Source organism: Falco cherrug, chromosome 4 (assembly GCF_023634085.1).
Source record: "Falco cherrug isolate bFalChe1 chromosome 4, bFalChe1.pri, whole genome shotgun sequence".
NCBI classification, from domain to species: domain Eukaryota; kingdom Metazoa; phylum Chordata; class Aves; order Falconiformes; family Falconidae; genus Falco; species Falco cherrug.
Genome location: NC_073700.1, coordinates 101939112 through 101953863, shown reverse-complemented (window position 1 = coordinate 101953863; position 14752 = coordinate 101939112). Strand labels below are relative to the sequence as shown.

The window sequence follows — 14752 nt, the reverse complement described above, 5'->3', positions numbered from 1 at the left end:
GAGATTCCTAGTTTGGGGAGCAGATAAATTCTTATCAAGAATATTGATCTTGTAGGAAAGGGGGCAGCCATCTGCAAATGCTTTTACAATTTTCTGACTTTGCAACTGGTTTCCACTTGCAAGCCCAAGGAATTAATTTCTTAACTTTGCACATAATGGCACAGGTGAAGACCTGGTGCACCACAATTCAGTCTCTGCACTTCCTAGGCTTCCCCAGAGGTCTCATTACTGTATCAACCATAGGTCTTCCACATTCCCAACTATCACAAACACATGGTCGACTTTTATTTTTTCCTTACATAATGATGCAAGGCCTTCCTGTTATGCAGGTAAACTAGTTAACTCGGTAATACATTTGTAAAACAGGATTAACTTCTCCCTTCCTGGGGCCTTTTGCTGCAAAGCGAATCCCTGTATGTACGGCCATGCCCGTTTTATTCTGATGCCTAGCAAAAATTAAAGGACACCAGTCTTTAAGGATCATTTACTTCAACAAAAATACTGTGCCATCGTAATGTTTTTATAACCACTGTTGCAAACTCTGTACCTGATTACATCCTTCTGGCTGCGTTACCGCGGCTCTGGAGCTGGGCAGCAGCAGCCCCCGCACGGCTCCGCGCTGGGGAAGCCCCCCCCGCCCCGCACCGTGCCTGCGCGCCCACCCTGCCTCCCTCCTCTACCCCGGAGTCCCTCTCCTGCCCGGGCCCGGCGGCAGCGGCGGCGGGGAGGCTCCGGGAGCCCCAGCAAGCCGGCGGCCGGCACAACAAGGGGCCCAAGGCCCCGCGCGGGGCAGGGAGCGGGGCGCTCCCCTCCTCCCCGAGCACCGCCGAGGGGCGCCGCGCCGGCGGCCGCTGCCTGAGGCGCGGCGGGCGGGGGCCGCTGCCCCGCTGAGGTGCGGGGTGAGGAGGGAGAAGGCGGCTCTGGCCCCGCCGGCATTTACCCTCCATCTCGCCTTCGTGGTGGGAGCCAGGTGCGGACCGGAGGGGAGGCACCTCCCCGGCGTCGCCCTGTCCGCTCCCGCGCCGAGCCGTCCAGTGCCGCGCCGCGCCCGCAGCCTTCCCCCCACACGCCGGCAGCCGCTCAGCTGCTGCCTCCGGGCCGCCTATTAATACCCTCGGCGCTGCTGGCCCGGCGCCACCGCCTCCTCCGGCGGGGGGGAGGGTGGCGGGGCACGGCCGGGCGCGGGAGGGAGCTGCCCGCAGGGTTCCCCTGCCCGCCGTGAGGGGACCGGCGGCGGGGAGGCTGCCCTAAGCAAGGAGGGAGCTTTTCTTGCCCGGGCGCTGCCCTTACTCCGAGGTCGAGGGTTCACTGCTGTCGCTGCTTGTGACAGAGTTTGTTTCGGTACCTCAAAAAAGCCTGACCCGGCGCCGTAAAACCCTTCCCGGGGGTGAGCGGCGGCAGGCGCGGTGAGGCGGCCCCTCCAGGCCGTCCCTGCCGGGCCCGCCGCCCTGCCTGCACGCTGCCGCTCTCAAAGCCCGCCGGCCGCTGAGACCTATTTTTAAGGCCTCCGAGCGAGCTGGGGCTGACCTCCTTATTCCAGTTGATTCCAGGACGCCAGCCCCATTCAACGCAACACAAGCCTTCTTGGTTCTCACCCCTCTATTTCCTCGTAACTGCCGCCGCCTTTAAAAAAAAAAAATGCAAACAAGCTTGCTTTCTGTTAAAAGGCGTTAGTGCTGTCACAGCAAGGTCTGAAAGTGTCCAAAAACTAACCACCAAAGCCCCCAAAAGCTCACGTCTTCCTTTAAAATTTCAGCCTGATTAAAAGTTTGGCAAAGAGTTTTGGAAGCTGGTGAAATACCCAGGTGCGGATTAAACATTTATTCATGCGTAGTATCCTCATCTTTCTTGTTTGTGAGGAAACCAGCTTAGCTGTTTTCTAGTTTCAACTGCAGACTTTACTAAGTCATTAATAACTTCTACAAGTTGCAGAAGGTAATTCTGTAGCCCAACAGCTACCCTATGCTGCGAGAGATAAGTATTTGAACCTCATTGTGCTAGACAAAAATGGTAGATAGCATAAAATTAAAAGTTCATCGTTGCCTGGGAACAAGTGATCATGGCCAGATAGCGTTCATCATGGGTGAATGAAGGACAACCCTAATCAAAACTATGTATTTCTGCTGCTTCAAAAGAGCTGATTTCCACAAACTGCAAAAAACAAGAAGGGGAGCTGACATGGCAAAACATACTTAGTGAGAACACCGAAGGGAGGGCTCTCTTAAGAACTCTATGAAACGGCCAAAAGATGATGATTTTGCAATCGTAGAAGGCAGTCACTTTCCCATAAAAGCTCAAAGCTGGCAGTTAGAAATAAAATGGAAAACAAAGATAAATGATATGTTACAGTTGCTGCAAATTACAAGTTACAATATCAAAAATTGATAAGGGGAGTTAATAGACAAGAAAAAAACTGTGGTTGTAAGAGCTGAAGACAAATGAGACATTTTAAGCGTGTTGGGAATAAAAGAAAACCCAGTGGTGATACTGGCCCATCAGTAAATGTAGTTCATAAGCAGTTTTGTGCTGATGTGGAACATCTAAATATGTTAAATAAGTACTTCTGCACTACAAAAGAAACAAACAGATGGATCTCAAGGGGATTATGAAGAACTGCCCCAGCCTGCCAGTAATAAGAAAGACAGGAATGACCACCATTCTTCTATAAGCAAACTTAGGTAACTTTTACTCCCTGTTCCAGGATAGCTACTTGGACCCTTTCACATGTTTTAGTAAACTTTGGAATACTTGTGAAATTCCAAAGGGGTGCTAATGTTATTATCAGTAGTCAAAAAAGGACAATTGCAATGACAGGAAAATATGGGCCAACATCAGAACCCTAAAAAATAATGGGAATACCTGGCTTAAATTAAAAATATTTCAAAGACATTAATATCAATAATTCCAGTCTTTTTAATGAAGACCAGGTCTGATCACATTTCTCTGATTTTTTTATGAGATTGCTCATTTGGTTAAGTGCACATTGATGATTTCAGTTGTTAAGACAGTCTGAAAGAAAATGTGGTACCCCATGATGTCATTAAAGCAGATGCCAAATTGACTAAGACTTGCCTAAAGGACTGATGACAAAAGCTAGCTGACAGTAAGGAACCTTCATTGAATGGGTCTGTTTCTGTGAAAAGGGGGTCATGTCTGAAAACAAGACAAAAAGGAGAGAAATGGTAGAGTTAATAAGGACCAAGCAATAACATGAAGTAGTCTGAACTGAGTGGCAAACTGAGCCTTGTCAAACAAAATACATTTACTGTAACTAAATCACTGTAACAAGCTTGAAAGATTGTAGGTGCTGTGTACTGAGAGGGAGATGGCACTTGCTGAAAAAGATTTAGGGGTTGTAGTCACCAATTTATCATAAACGCTCACACTGACACTGGTGACAAGAAGGATTAATCTGCATCAGAGGAGTAGGAAGTAGGGGAGATAGTTTTATCTCTGGATGTATCACTGATGAGACCAATCTCGTGTACTGTGTTCCTGCCCATGTTTTGAAAAGAAACCTTGAAAAATTGGAGAGCGAGCAGATTAAGAGCTGAAAATGTGATTTAAGAATTGGAGAAAAATGCTGCTGTGAGACTTAAAGAGCTCAATCTGTTTATCGTTTCAAAAAGATTGACTTGATTACAGCATATAAGTACCTCTATGGAGAAAAAAAAAATACTGAATTCTGAAGGGCTCTTTAATCTAGCGGAGAATGGCATAAAAAGAATCTGTGGTAGAAACTGAAGTCAGACAAATTCAAATGAAGGACACGTTTTTTTCTTCTTAAGGTGGACAATACATCACTGGAACAAGATAACAAAGGCACCAAGACATTTTTAATGGGTTTATGTCTCCCAGCCAGGACAAGATGTCTTTCTGGAAGACAGGTTTTCACCAAATGCAGGTTACTGCCCTCAGTGCTTGTACATGCGTGAAATTTAATGAAATAGGATACAGAGGGCATCAGACCATATGACTAAAATGGTCCTTTGTGGTCTTACTTGACTATTTCTTGTTATGCTAAGTAAACATAAGAAGGGGTGGCTGCTGGTGAGCATCTGCTCAACATGATATTCTTTGTCAACTGACTGCAATCAGTCTCTGAAAAACATGACTACCCTGGGTGTGTAGGATTTTAAATGATAGCAGTACACGAGACGTTTTTGGCAAGCAGAGTATGAAACACCAAAAGACAATCAACATTAGTCACCTATTTTCATTTGTCAGTGCACTAAGCCGACAAGATTTCAATTCATCTGGGTCACAAAGGAGCTCAGAAGAGCTTAAGGAGAAGCTGAAGGAAAGGGCAGAAGCGTGAATCCATTAAAAACATTGGCCATCAGACTTAGGTAACGTGATAATTAAACTGCAAGCTTTGAAATGCTGGCAGACAAACCAGACAACTAATTCTATATGCAATATTACACTAGTAAATATACATCAGTTTTAAATATTCATGGATTTCTTGCCCAGCTTGTGCTTAAACGAATCAAGTTACCTCACCTGAAGCTATGATCCCCCATAATGAGCTGTGGTATGCAGTGAAGACTAAAAGGTTTGACACTGACAAGTAATACCTACCTCTCTGAAAGCAGCCAGGACCACACAACTGAATCATGTTGCACATAAACTATTGAGAACTGCATTTAAACATTAATGAACTAACATTCTTTTTAAATTGTTGTATTTGCCAGGATGTGAACTTGCATCTTCTCTCTTCTGCTTACAAAATTAACATAGCAATGTTCACTTCAGTGCCCTTTCTGTTCACATCACCTGTCCCCCCCCTCCCTGAAGTTCGTTACATGAAGATGCAACCTGTTCAACCAGTGGGGAACCTCCTCTAAACTGTGCAGAAAACCAATGGCTGTAAACAAATAGTCAGAACACTGGAATAGCAATACATTCCTTACTGAAGGAAGAAAAAATACAGTTGGAGAGGGAGAGTTAATTTTGGAGATAGCATGTAAACTTTTTTTTGATTCCACTACTCCAAAATTGAAACCAAGGGTGCTTTCCAAACAAGAAAGCCATTTTATCTGAAAGAGACTCAAATATTTGGAACTACCTAATTTTGGCATGCAAACCCTAACACCCTGTGAATGGTTTGGACTTAAAGAAATTATTTAGAAAAATGTCAGGCCCTTTAGATGGTCTTAAAGATGGAAGCTTTCAAAATTACCATATACTTTTGCAAATCCAACCTGGAAGGTGCATAAAGTAGGGTCTCAGCTCTTTCTCTGTCTTTTTCCCAGGAGAAGCTGTGGGCTCCATTTTTAGAATTACAAAGAATTCCCAGCTCCAAATGGAGTAAACAAAAGCTGCAGGATCTCTGTGCTTGTGAAAATCAGATCCTGGGGCCTTAATAATTGAAGTGTCATGGTTACCTCTATTGGTATCAACATCACTTGTGGAACTCAAACGTTAGTAGTCTGGTGCAGGTAACTGAGATGGGGAAGAAAAAGCATTAAGAGGTTGAAGGGCATTAATTACCTTTTTGATGCCTAGAGGAGTAATGTTGCTGTGCTACTGGAGGCCAAGCAAAGGTGAAGGCTGATCATTCTATACAGTAAAGTGAAGAAGTAGTTAGGCTCTCAAGTTGCAGCATCTGATGCCTTCAAAGGAACAATATTACATTAGCTGGCTGGCAAAACACATTGTTCAGAACGTCAAGGCTCAAAACAACAAAGCATCACTAGGTGAGGCTTGAACCCTAAAGGCATCAGCAAAGACAACAAAGCCAGCAGAAAGAATGCAGAATTTAGGCAGCAAAACATGGTTACAGGACACTTCCTGGAGATTATATTCTGCATACCAAAGTGATCAGATGTCATCCCTTGAGACACACATAGGCCACACCTTCTTTTGGGCAGCAGATCAGACATCCAAAGGTCACACATCCTATGAAGAGTCTAGGTGGAGGAAAGCGTGGGGAGCAGTCCACAAACAGCAAAAGCCTCTGCATCCATAGGAGGCAGGGCAAGGAAGGACCAGTCAAATACCAGAACTCACTGCTATCCCTGCTGCTGATGCCAAGGCCAGGATGAGTGGGAGACAACAGCTGCCTAAAAAAGCCAGAGGCACTAAAATGACATCCCACCACTCACTCCACTACAGGCCTGGGCTGGACATCCAGCTCAGGCCTGTGACAACCTCATGTTGCTAGTTTTATCCATTCTTAATGCTTAAATGGAAACTCGCTCAAATTGCTGGCAAGCCTTTTGTGGTTTCATAGACCCAGCTTAAATACCCTTGTTGTGTATTTAAATCTATCAAATCGCATCTACGTTTGCGGGGGGGGGGGGGGGGGGGGGGCGGGGGGGGGAAGTAGGGTAGTCCAAACAGGACTGTTTCTGATCTTTGAACACACAACCTTTGAAGACTGACTTTCGTTGATTCAAGTCAATAATAATTACAGATCTTACTTATATTCCCATGTTTAATAAAAAACCCTTGCAACATACATTATTAAAGGACAGACTACGTAAGGTGCCTGATCTCAAAATCTTAATACTCTTTTTGAATAACTGATACGTTGTGTACATCCTCCTTTAATGTTGGCAAACCAGGTCATGTCATCTCCCTTCCCTAATGCTAATTTTGTTGGGAGGTGAAAATTTAAAACCTCATAGGAGGAGGGACCTTGCAGGATTTGGGAATCAGCATACTGTTTCACCCATTATGTTTTAATCAAATATTTTCCTGGGGTAGATATGTGCTCTAGGAAAGATCCTCATGATAAAATAATGCTTAACAAATCTCATTACTCAGGCTTATGAATTTGCTTGCCCCTTCTCTAATTCAGAGGGATTAAATCACTCCTGCAAATTAAAAATAGGATGATCAACCGATTAAAGCAGGGCTTCTGTTTGCTGTTTGAATCAGGCAGACAAAAGAGGGAGCAGAAGCAATAAGGAAATCACATTCAAGAATTGTAGCAAATAAATGAGGATATTTCAAATTTCAGACTCTAATTTTATCTCAATATCTCATTGATTACATAGAAAAGACTACACAAGCTTCATTCTATTGGTTTATAACATTACCAAAATCTTTTGATAGCATAATTCACATTTGCCTGTTTCATTGTGTTCTAGACATAGAAACCTAGGGGAAAAGGGCTAATAAAAACAAGGTGTTTTCATCCTTATTATGTGTCTGTACTCCGTGTTTTTTAACAAAAAGATACTAGAAGTGTATTAGGGTTTTGGTTTTGTTTTTTTTTTTTTAAATGCAAGAACCTTAACATTCTATTTTAAATATAGAAAAGAGAAAGGGGATCACAGAGGAGGGACAGAGAACAAATAGATAAACACCAGATAATGCTCTACTGCGGTCACTGCAGCTAGTGTGGTCATGTATGAGCTACCTTTAAACTTGCAAGTTTGGATATTGCCAAAAAAGCAGCAAAAGTAACACAATGCTCAAGGCAAGCTGCAGACTTTTCCTCAAGGCTGGGTGTTTGGCACATGGCCCACATGGAGCTACACACTGTTGCAGCCAGAGTGCTATAATACACAGGGCTATAAAAGACAATCGTATGTGCTGGCAGAACAGATCAAAGGTCATCCTTGGTTTATCTTGGAAGTTAGGAGATAAAATCCATGTATGAGGGTTACAAAAGTTGAAGATGCAATTAGTTAAATGACAGAGGTTTGCTCATCAATCAGCTGCATCAATTAGATTATCCCATAATGGTTCTTTTCCTAAATCTTCTACAGATACTTTTGAGTCAGGTTTTATTAGGTGTTTTTGGGACAATAAACTCTGAAAAGCACAACAATAGAGGTGAAATGCTCCACTTGCACATTTTTGTAGTGTCAGGAATCTTAAGAAAATGCTACATACCTGGTTGTCAACATGAAATAGCTTGCATGTTTGTTCCCCACTTGAAAAAAAATCTCTTGTGATTTTCCAAAAGAATAAAAACTAGGAAATTTTGAGGAGGCTAAGTATTTGCCATCCTGAAATACCTTTATGGCAAAAGCTGTAATTGTTGTAATTAGCATGCCATAAAATAAAAGGCATGAATATTGTTTCTAGAATCAGGATCTCTGTCCTTTGTAACTTGCAGCCACCAGAAGGAAACATGAGCCCGAGAAATGCACTCAGAAAGGTCTAACACTCCATCCAATGCAGGACATTATGTGGCACTGTAGGGAAGCAGATGCAGATACTGCAGAGTGTAAATGGAACACATCTGCATCGTCTTCCAGAGCACGTAACCATGTTAAGTAAGAAGAGCTAATGCATGAGATTCCTGTCTCTCTAAACTTCAGGAAAAGAATGAAGTTTATATCATTTCAAGACAGATTGTGTATTAATTCTTTCCTGTTGCAAAACAACGGCCAGGGACCATATAATATTCAAAAGGATGCAAAGCAGCAAGACAATTTCAGAATCACACTGAGCTAAGCAAAAAAGGAGCCTGTGGGTTCTGCAAGTGAAATGACCGCAACACTCACTTGCATGGCAAATGTAGAATTCTGTGTACAATGTACACTGAGCATCATGAAACTGCATTTGGGGACAAAAAAAGGTTTCTTCAAGCCATCTTCATATCTGATGTGACCTTGTACAATTTCACTGCAATGAGCACTATTCTTTGTATTTGTGCAAAGACCTGTTATGACTAAAGAACTCCAAGGTAAAATGAAATTGCTGTATGCAGGGACTATAATAGTTGATATCATAGCTGGGATATGGAGACTAGGCACAGGAAAAGAGCAAAGAGATATCACCATCCCACACCCAGAACCAAGTATTTTTTAATGGTAAAATGTTTTAAACAGTGTAAATACTGCATGTAGATTAGAGAGCAGGTTTCAGTTAAGTGGCTTACTACTTCTCTGTCTTCCAGGAGAAATAAAGCAGCAACACAGAGAGGACCAACTTTTTCAGGACAGTATTAGCTATACGAAACAAGAATGCACTTCTCTCCTATGTTGGCTCTTTCATGCTAGCGGAGGCAGAAATTAAGTATTTCAATGGCCCCTTTGTCTGTACACTGTTGGTTAAAAAGCACAGCTATGCCAAACATTGTTATTGTGATAATTGGAAGCAGTTTTAATATCTAGGCCCCCATGCAGAAAGTAAAGCGACCCAGTACTTCCAATGGAAACACATTCAACTGCAATTTGAGTCTGTCCTGATATATCTGGTTTTCATACAGCTTTCACAGCACTAAACTACGTCATCGGCTGCAAATAGGCAATGTTGTGCAACAAGCTGGCCGTGCAGACTCAAGCTTAAGACCAAGAAACAGATGGCTGGGAGTTGAGCTCAGTATAGCGCGTATCACTAATGTCTGTAATTATTTTTTTCCTTGGTGATTATTTCTCCAGCAACTCTTTTCTAGTGAGGAAAAAGGTTAGTTTGTGACAAAGCATCTCTTCTGAGACCAAAGAACATAAACAAGAAATACAAGCACCTCTCTGGACAAGAATTATGCTCACTCCTCCGAGCATCCTCAGCTTTTACATAACTTTAGAAGATCCTTTTGTTAGATCAAAAAAACCAGCTTGCATACAGGCAATAGTGTACAGAAAGGCCAGGTTAATGCCAATGCATTGCTGAAAGTGACCTACGACATTCCTGAGAGAGCATGGATCTGAACTCCTGTCTCCTGCACCTAGCATAGTGCCCTGCCACAAGGAGTACTGAAGTTGAGAATGAGCCAGTCATTTCATGTTGTTACATGGCCAAAAGTAGTGGAAGTCCCAGCCGCTAACTAGGAGAAAAACCTATCCTTGTTGCTGAAACACTGTAACCCCTGTTTCTGCTGCTCAAGGACTTGGAAGACCACTTCCTCCAGAGAAGGCATCCATGAAAAGCACCAGCTCTTTCTGCTGTTAGAGCTGAGGCAAACCTAGGACAGGTCTACCTGAGGAAGGCGCTGATGTAAGGTGTGGTGCCTGATGAGTATAGCACAGCCTTTATTCTGGAGTAGAGTTTTGACATGGATACCTGCAGACCTTTTGCAATATGATCAGCATACTAATAAAAAACCTAGAGTTTCCTGTATAGAAACGGCAATGTGTAAACAGATGAGAGAATAGGAGAACTTTGAACAAGAGGGCTTTTGAACGTTTTCAGCCACATTTTCACTTTGGCAAAGACATTCGCAACTGAATAGCTGAACTGGAGCCTGTGCGCTGCTATTTCTTTCACCATCAAACACTTTGGGAGTGGTATTAGATATTAGGATTATGTGAACTGGTCTCTTGAAAGCAGCAATTCACACAGAACTTTGGAGCATTTTTTTTAGCAAACCAGCGTTGCAACTTGAGGGAAATAGTTCAAAGTCCTGGATCTTTCAGTTATGTAGACTCTTTCATGAGGTGTGCTGGTATCAGGCTGCCCAGGCAGGAAGAAGGATGCATTCTTTCCAATAATACTTTTTTATTTAATCATTCAGAACCTATTTTACTCTGAGACACCCTCCACTCAAACTTTTAAGGCATTCTTTGCCAAGACGCCTTTTCTCTTGGGGTCTCTGGATTTCACAGGTAAAGAAATGCAGACCGTGATTGCTCACTCAACCAGCTGTATTCAGAATAGTAGAGACGACAATGTTGCAGTCTTCTGTGCTTGATGACACAGAAGAATACAAAGACTTACTCTACAGGCATATCAGAAAGAACGGAACCAAATGAGCCACAAAAACAAGGCCTAACAGCAGTGCGATGGAAAGAAATCAAAATGAACTTCCACCCTGTTTTAGAAAAGATGCCAGTACCAATTTACAAATAAACTGAACTATAGGGAAGATCTGACAAGTATATAAACCTAAAATGCACAAATATACATACTGTTAAAAATTAAATAAAGAGAAAATGCATCATTTTAACATATTCTTTTAGTACCTACTTACATAAAGCAATACAGAGTGGTATATAATACATTTAGGGATAAAGATGCCATTAAATTATATACTTCACAGCCAACTGTGGTCCATTAAAACCAGTTACATTCCCTCCTGAATCATAACCATCTTCAAACATTTAATGTCAACAGCAACATAAAACCAAAATATGTAATTTTACGTCATCTATGTTGCATGCTGCACACATGCAACCCATTTCTAAAGGTTTGCCTACAGTCTACAGCAGCTCAGACATAGAAGAACTAACACAACCACTGAAGCAGATTCTCTTACCACTGGTATTTAGAAGTGCTAAACCAGTAGCTCAAATCAGCATACCACCTTTTAAAATAGGGCTATTTATATTGATATAGATAATTCTTCTTAATTGTGTAGCTATTTGATTCCTCATCAAACGTCAATCCCTATAGTTTAGAACTTTTCAATAAAATTTCAATAATACAGTTCTCTAATATAAATTGACCGACTGTAGCAAAATTAGGTATCTCAGATTACTTCCAGTTTTTCAAGGTGACCCTTTAAGACCATTTGCCTTTTATTACAGTATTTGGCCATCAAAGGACAACACTGCTACTATTTTTTACCTTTCTCTGTAAATCCATAAATTTAATCTTAGTCCTTTGTTACTCAGTTCATTTATAGTGGCAGAGTGGCAATAAGGGTATTTGTTCCATACTGGATACTTTGGTTTCTTTTCAGATGTCAAACAAATTACTGAGTATTCTTAGTACTAGAACGAAGGTAATAGTCATGTTATTAGCTTTCAAGCAGAAACCTCTGTTGATAGCAAACAAGATTTTTTTGCTTAACAGTTCTAGCCCTGAGTATCTTTTACACCTTACTGCTCCCATTTTCTCAGAGGCTAGTCTTAAGAACTGGTGTAGTAATGGAAACTCAAGTATCCCAAAGAGTACTCTCTTATCTTTTTCCTTTCCAAAGAAAATATAAGTTTGTTGGAAGAAATACGTAAGTCTCTGACCCCGCACAGAATCATTAGAAAAATCTCATATTTTTAATTTTGTTACTCTGAGGGTTTTTTCAGTATTCTAATTCTCACAACAATAAAAGTCAGACACTAATTAGTTTTATAATAAGGCAAGCTATCAAAAATGGAGAGAGCTAATTAGTATTTCTCCCTTACCAATGCAAAAACCCCAATTCAATAAAAAGGTTACAGCAAAATGGTAAATAACAGGACTGCATTCCAGGGGTTTCTAGAATCTACTCAGCACTAAAAGGAATATGGAACTTTTGGTATATTAAGGCATTATAAACCAAATCTTTCCCACCTATTGGTAACTATGCATGACACTTTCAAAGTTACACAACTCAGAGTTGAGTTTGTTCGGAAACTACCTGGCGATATGTGTGCTGAAATGCCAGTTTCTGCCCAAGGACAACATAAATAATAATGGACTCTTTCTCAGCCACCTCTTTGCTGTGCCCTGTTCCACAATGTTACGTACAACCTCTTGGTGTAAAGAATGGGCTGAAGCTTTCACTTGATTTCTCTTTTACACCGTCTATACATCTGCTTTCTTCTGTTTTGTTTAAAGGCTAGAAGCTCAGTAGCCTTGAAACAACACAGGATCATTTTAAGAGACATTGTCTATGATAAAGAGTCTAAAAGTTAACCTAGTTTGCAAGCAGTCCCACCTGGAGGGGTTTGATTTATAAAAATGCATAGGAAAGGCCAGATTTTCTCTCTCATTCTACTACTATAGACAATGACAGTGAAAAAGCAGATAGACACATAAGGTGGCAACATAGGAAAACAAACCAACAGGACTCCTGTGCTAGTCTCTGATGAGCCCCATCTCCTTTACCCTGCAGCAAGGTCTAACAGGGAAACAAACAAACATATTTTAGAAAGCTTATTTCAGAATATTATTTTTTTCTACAAGATTTGACAAGATCTCTGTAATGGTGGGTGAATGGTCAACATACAACGGATCTGTCTAAAAATCTGTGTCCAGTCAGTTTCTGGTGTGTCTCACTATCACTGTATCCATAATTGATACTAAGAGAGAACCTCGTTAGCTGTCTCAGAAGATAAAGGCCAGTGAGAAAACTGAATGGACCTGGAGGATAAACAGCTGTCCAAATCATGATGCACCTTGCTCAGGCATCAAGGGTTAAGCTTGTGACCAGGTTTGGGGCAAAAAAATTATTTCAGAGCAGAACGGCAGTGAAGGCTTGGAAGGTTTTGGTCTCCATCGATAGCCTGAGGGATTGTTTACTTTGTAGGACCTTCCAGACTTCTTTAGGGGACAAATTCTCCTGATACTTTAGAGTCTGAATGCACTGGTGATGCCCCAATCTCTTCTTCTCTTTTCCTGTGGTGTGGTGTGCTTTTGTGGTTCTTCTTTTTTGTTATGAACTTTTATGTTATTACAAGTTTGGGAGAAGTGTTCCGTGGCTCCTGGGATATACACAGAGTAGTATTTCTGTTGACTTATCTGTACTAAACATTTATCACAGGACTGCCTGCTACTGCAAAGGACTAAATTTGATGACTGAGGTGCTTCCTTCAAGATCCCTGTTCCATCTAGGTGGCCCTTTGAGTTTATGCCTTAACCAACTTAACAGGCAGCTCCCAGGATGTGTGCTCCAAATCTGCCCTGACCTGCCAGCAAAAAGAAAACTAGAGTCTCCAGAGCCATCAACACAACATAAGCTCAATATTGCTGTTAAAATAAACAACAAAAGCAGAGATTTCTCAGTCTGACTGCAGCTGCTGCTGCTGCTTCCACCATCTCCTTTCTCACCCCAGGGAATCAAGCTTCACACTGCAGATGTTTTCATGATACATCCTCCTGCCTGGCTGCCTAATATACTAACACCAGACTCAAAGCAACACAGGTTTTCCATCTACCTCTTTATCTAGCTCACTGTAATCCTTGCTCTGCAGATTTCAGTCCTTTCCCTCCTGAAATGTGTCATTTCATTTCATTTTTTCACCTCAAGCAGCCTACTGTCATTGCCACATACACAATTCCAGAGCCAATAGTAAAGAGCAGTGCTGAGGACAAATAGTATAATCAATGTGTTACCTAGATCCTGCACTGAACTAGTTTAGGAATTACAAGGAAAAATGCTGCCCCATGCGAGTTACTAAAGCTCCCAGTAAAGCTTTATAGTTAAACCTCTCTCTATGGCTACTGCCCAAAGACCTGAATCAATTAGCAAGGTATTTGGAGGAAAATATAAAGACAAAAGTAGATCCACATTTATACACACACACACCCTCCTTCATCCATTCTCCTTCTCCAATCCATCAAGATACCTGACCCACTTTCTAAATCCCTGTTGTTGCAGATGTTGCTGATGCAAAGCCTGTTTCAGCTTATTGGAAAGATACATTCATCAGAAAAATAATGCAGTGCAGCAGTGTCTTCTTTTGTCAGGAGCAGCTGGAATTATTGCTTACTTGGTCACCCCAAGGCATTCATAATTGGGAGGCAGGAGATGTGTGTGCCAAGACAGGCTGTAAAAGACACATTTTATGCCAAAAGCAGGTTGGGAATATCTTTGTAAGTACAGCAAATGCCTTAATTTATACCTTAATGAAGGCAGTTTTCTTGGATTTCATTTTCATGGTTTGCATAGAAGCATTTGATCTGGTGCAATAAAGATTCAAGCAACATACATTTACGATGGCGCAGTACCAAAACCTGTTACTTCTGTCTGCAACAGATTCATAATTCCACGACACAGAAAAAAATAACTTCGCAACTGCTCACATTTCTGAGTATTCAGATATGAATCTGAGGGTTTAACTTCACGATGGAGTAACATTAGCTTAACCAAAAGCATGATTTTCTATTAATATAATGCCATTTAAAATTTAAGTTAATTTAAGCATTG

General features: G+C 41.6%; 1 protein-coding gene across 2 annotated transcripts in view; it reads right to left on the bottom strand.

The window, feature by feature from the left end:
* Window positions 1-14752, bottom strand: part of GADL1 (glutamate decarboxylase like 1) — a 131827-nt gene that overhangs the window by 83562 nt on the left and 33513 nt on the right. The window contains exon 1 of one of the 2 annotated variants that reach the window (XM_055709955.1): window positions 941-1098. The exons of the other annotated variant lie outside the window; for it this stretch is intronic. Within the exon in view, the coding sequence (XP_055565930.1) occupies window positions 941-947 (7 nt within the window). The 5' untranslated portion in view covers window positions 948-1098. Of the gene's footprint in view, window positions 1-940; window positions 1099-14752 lie in introns of those variants that run through there. 2 annotated transcript variants of the gene reach the window in all.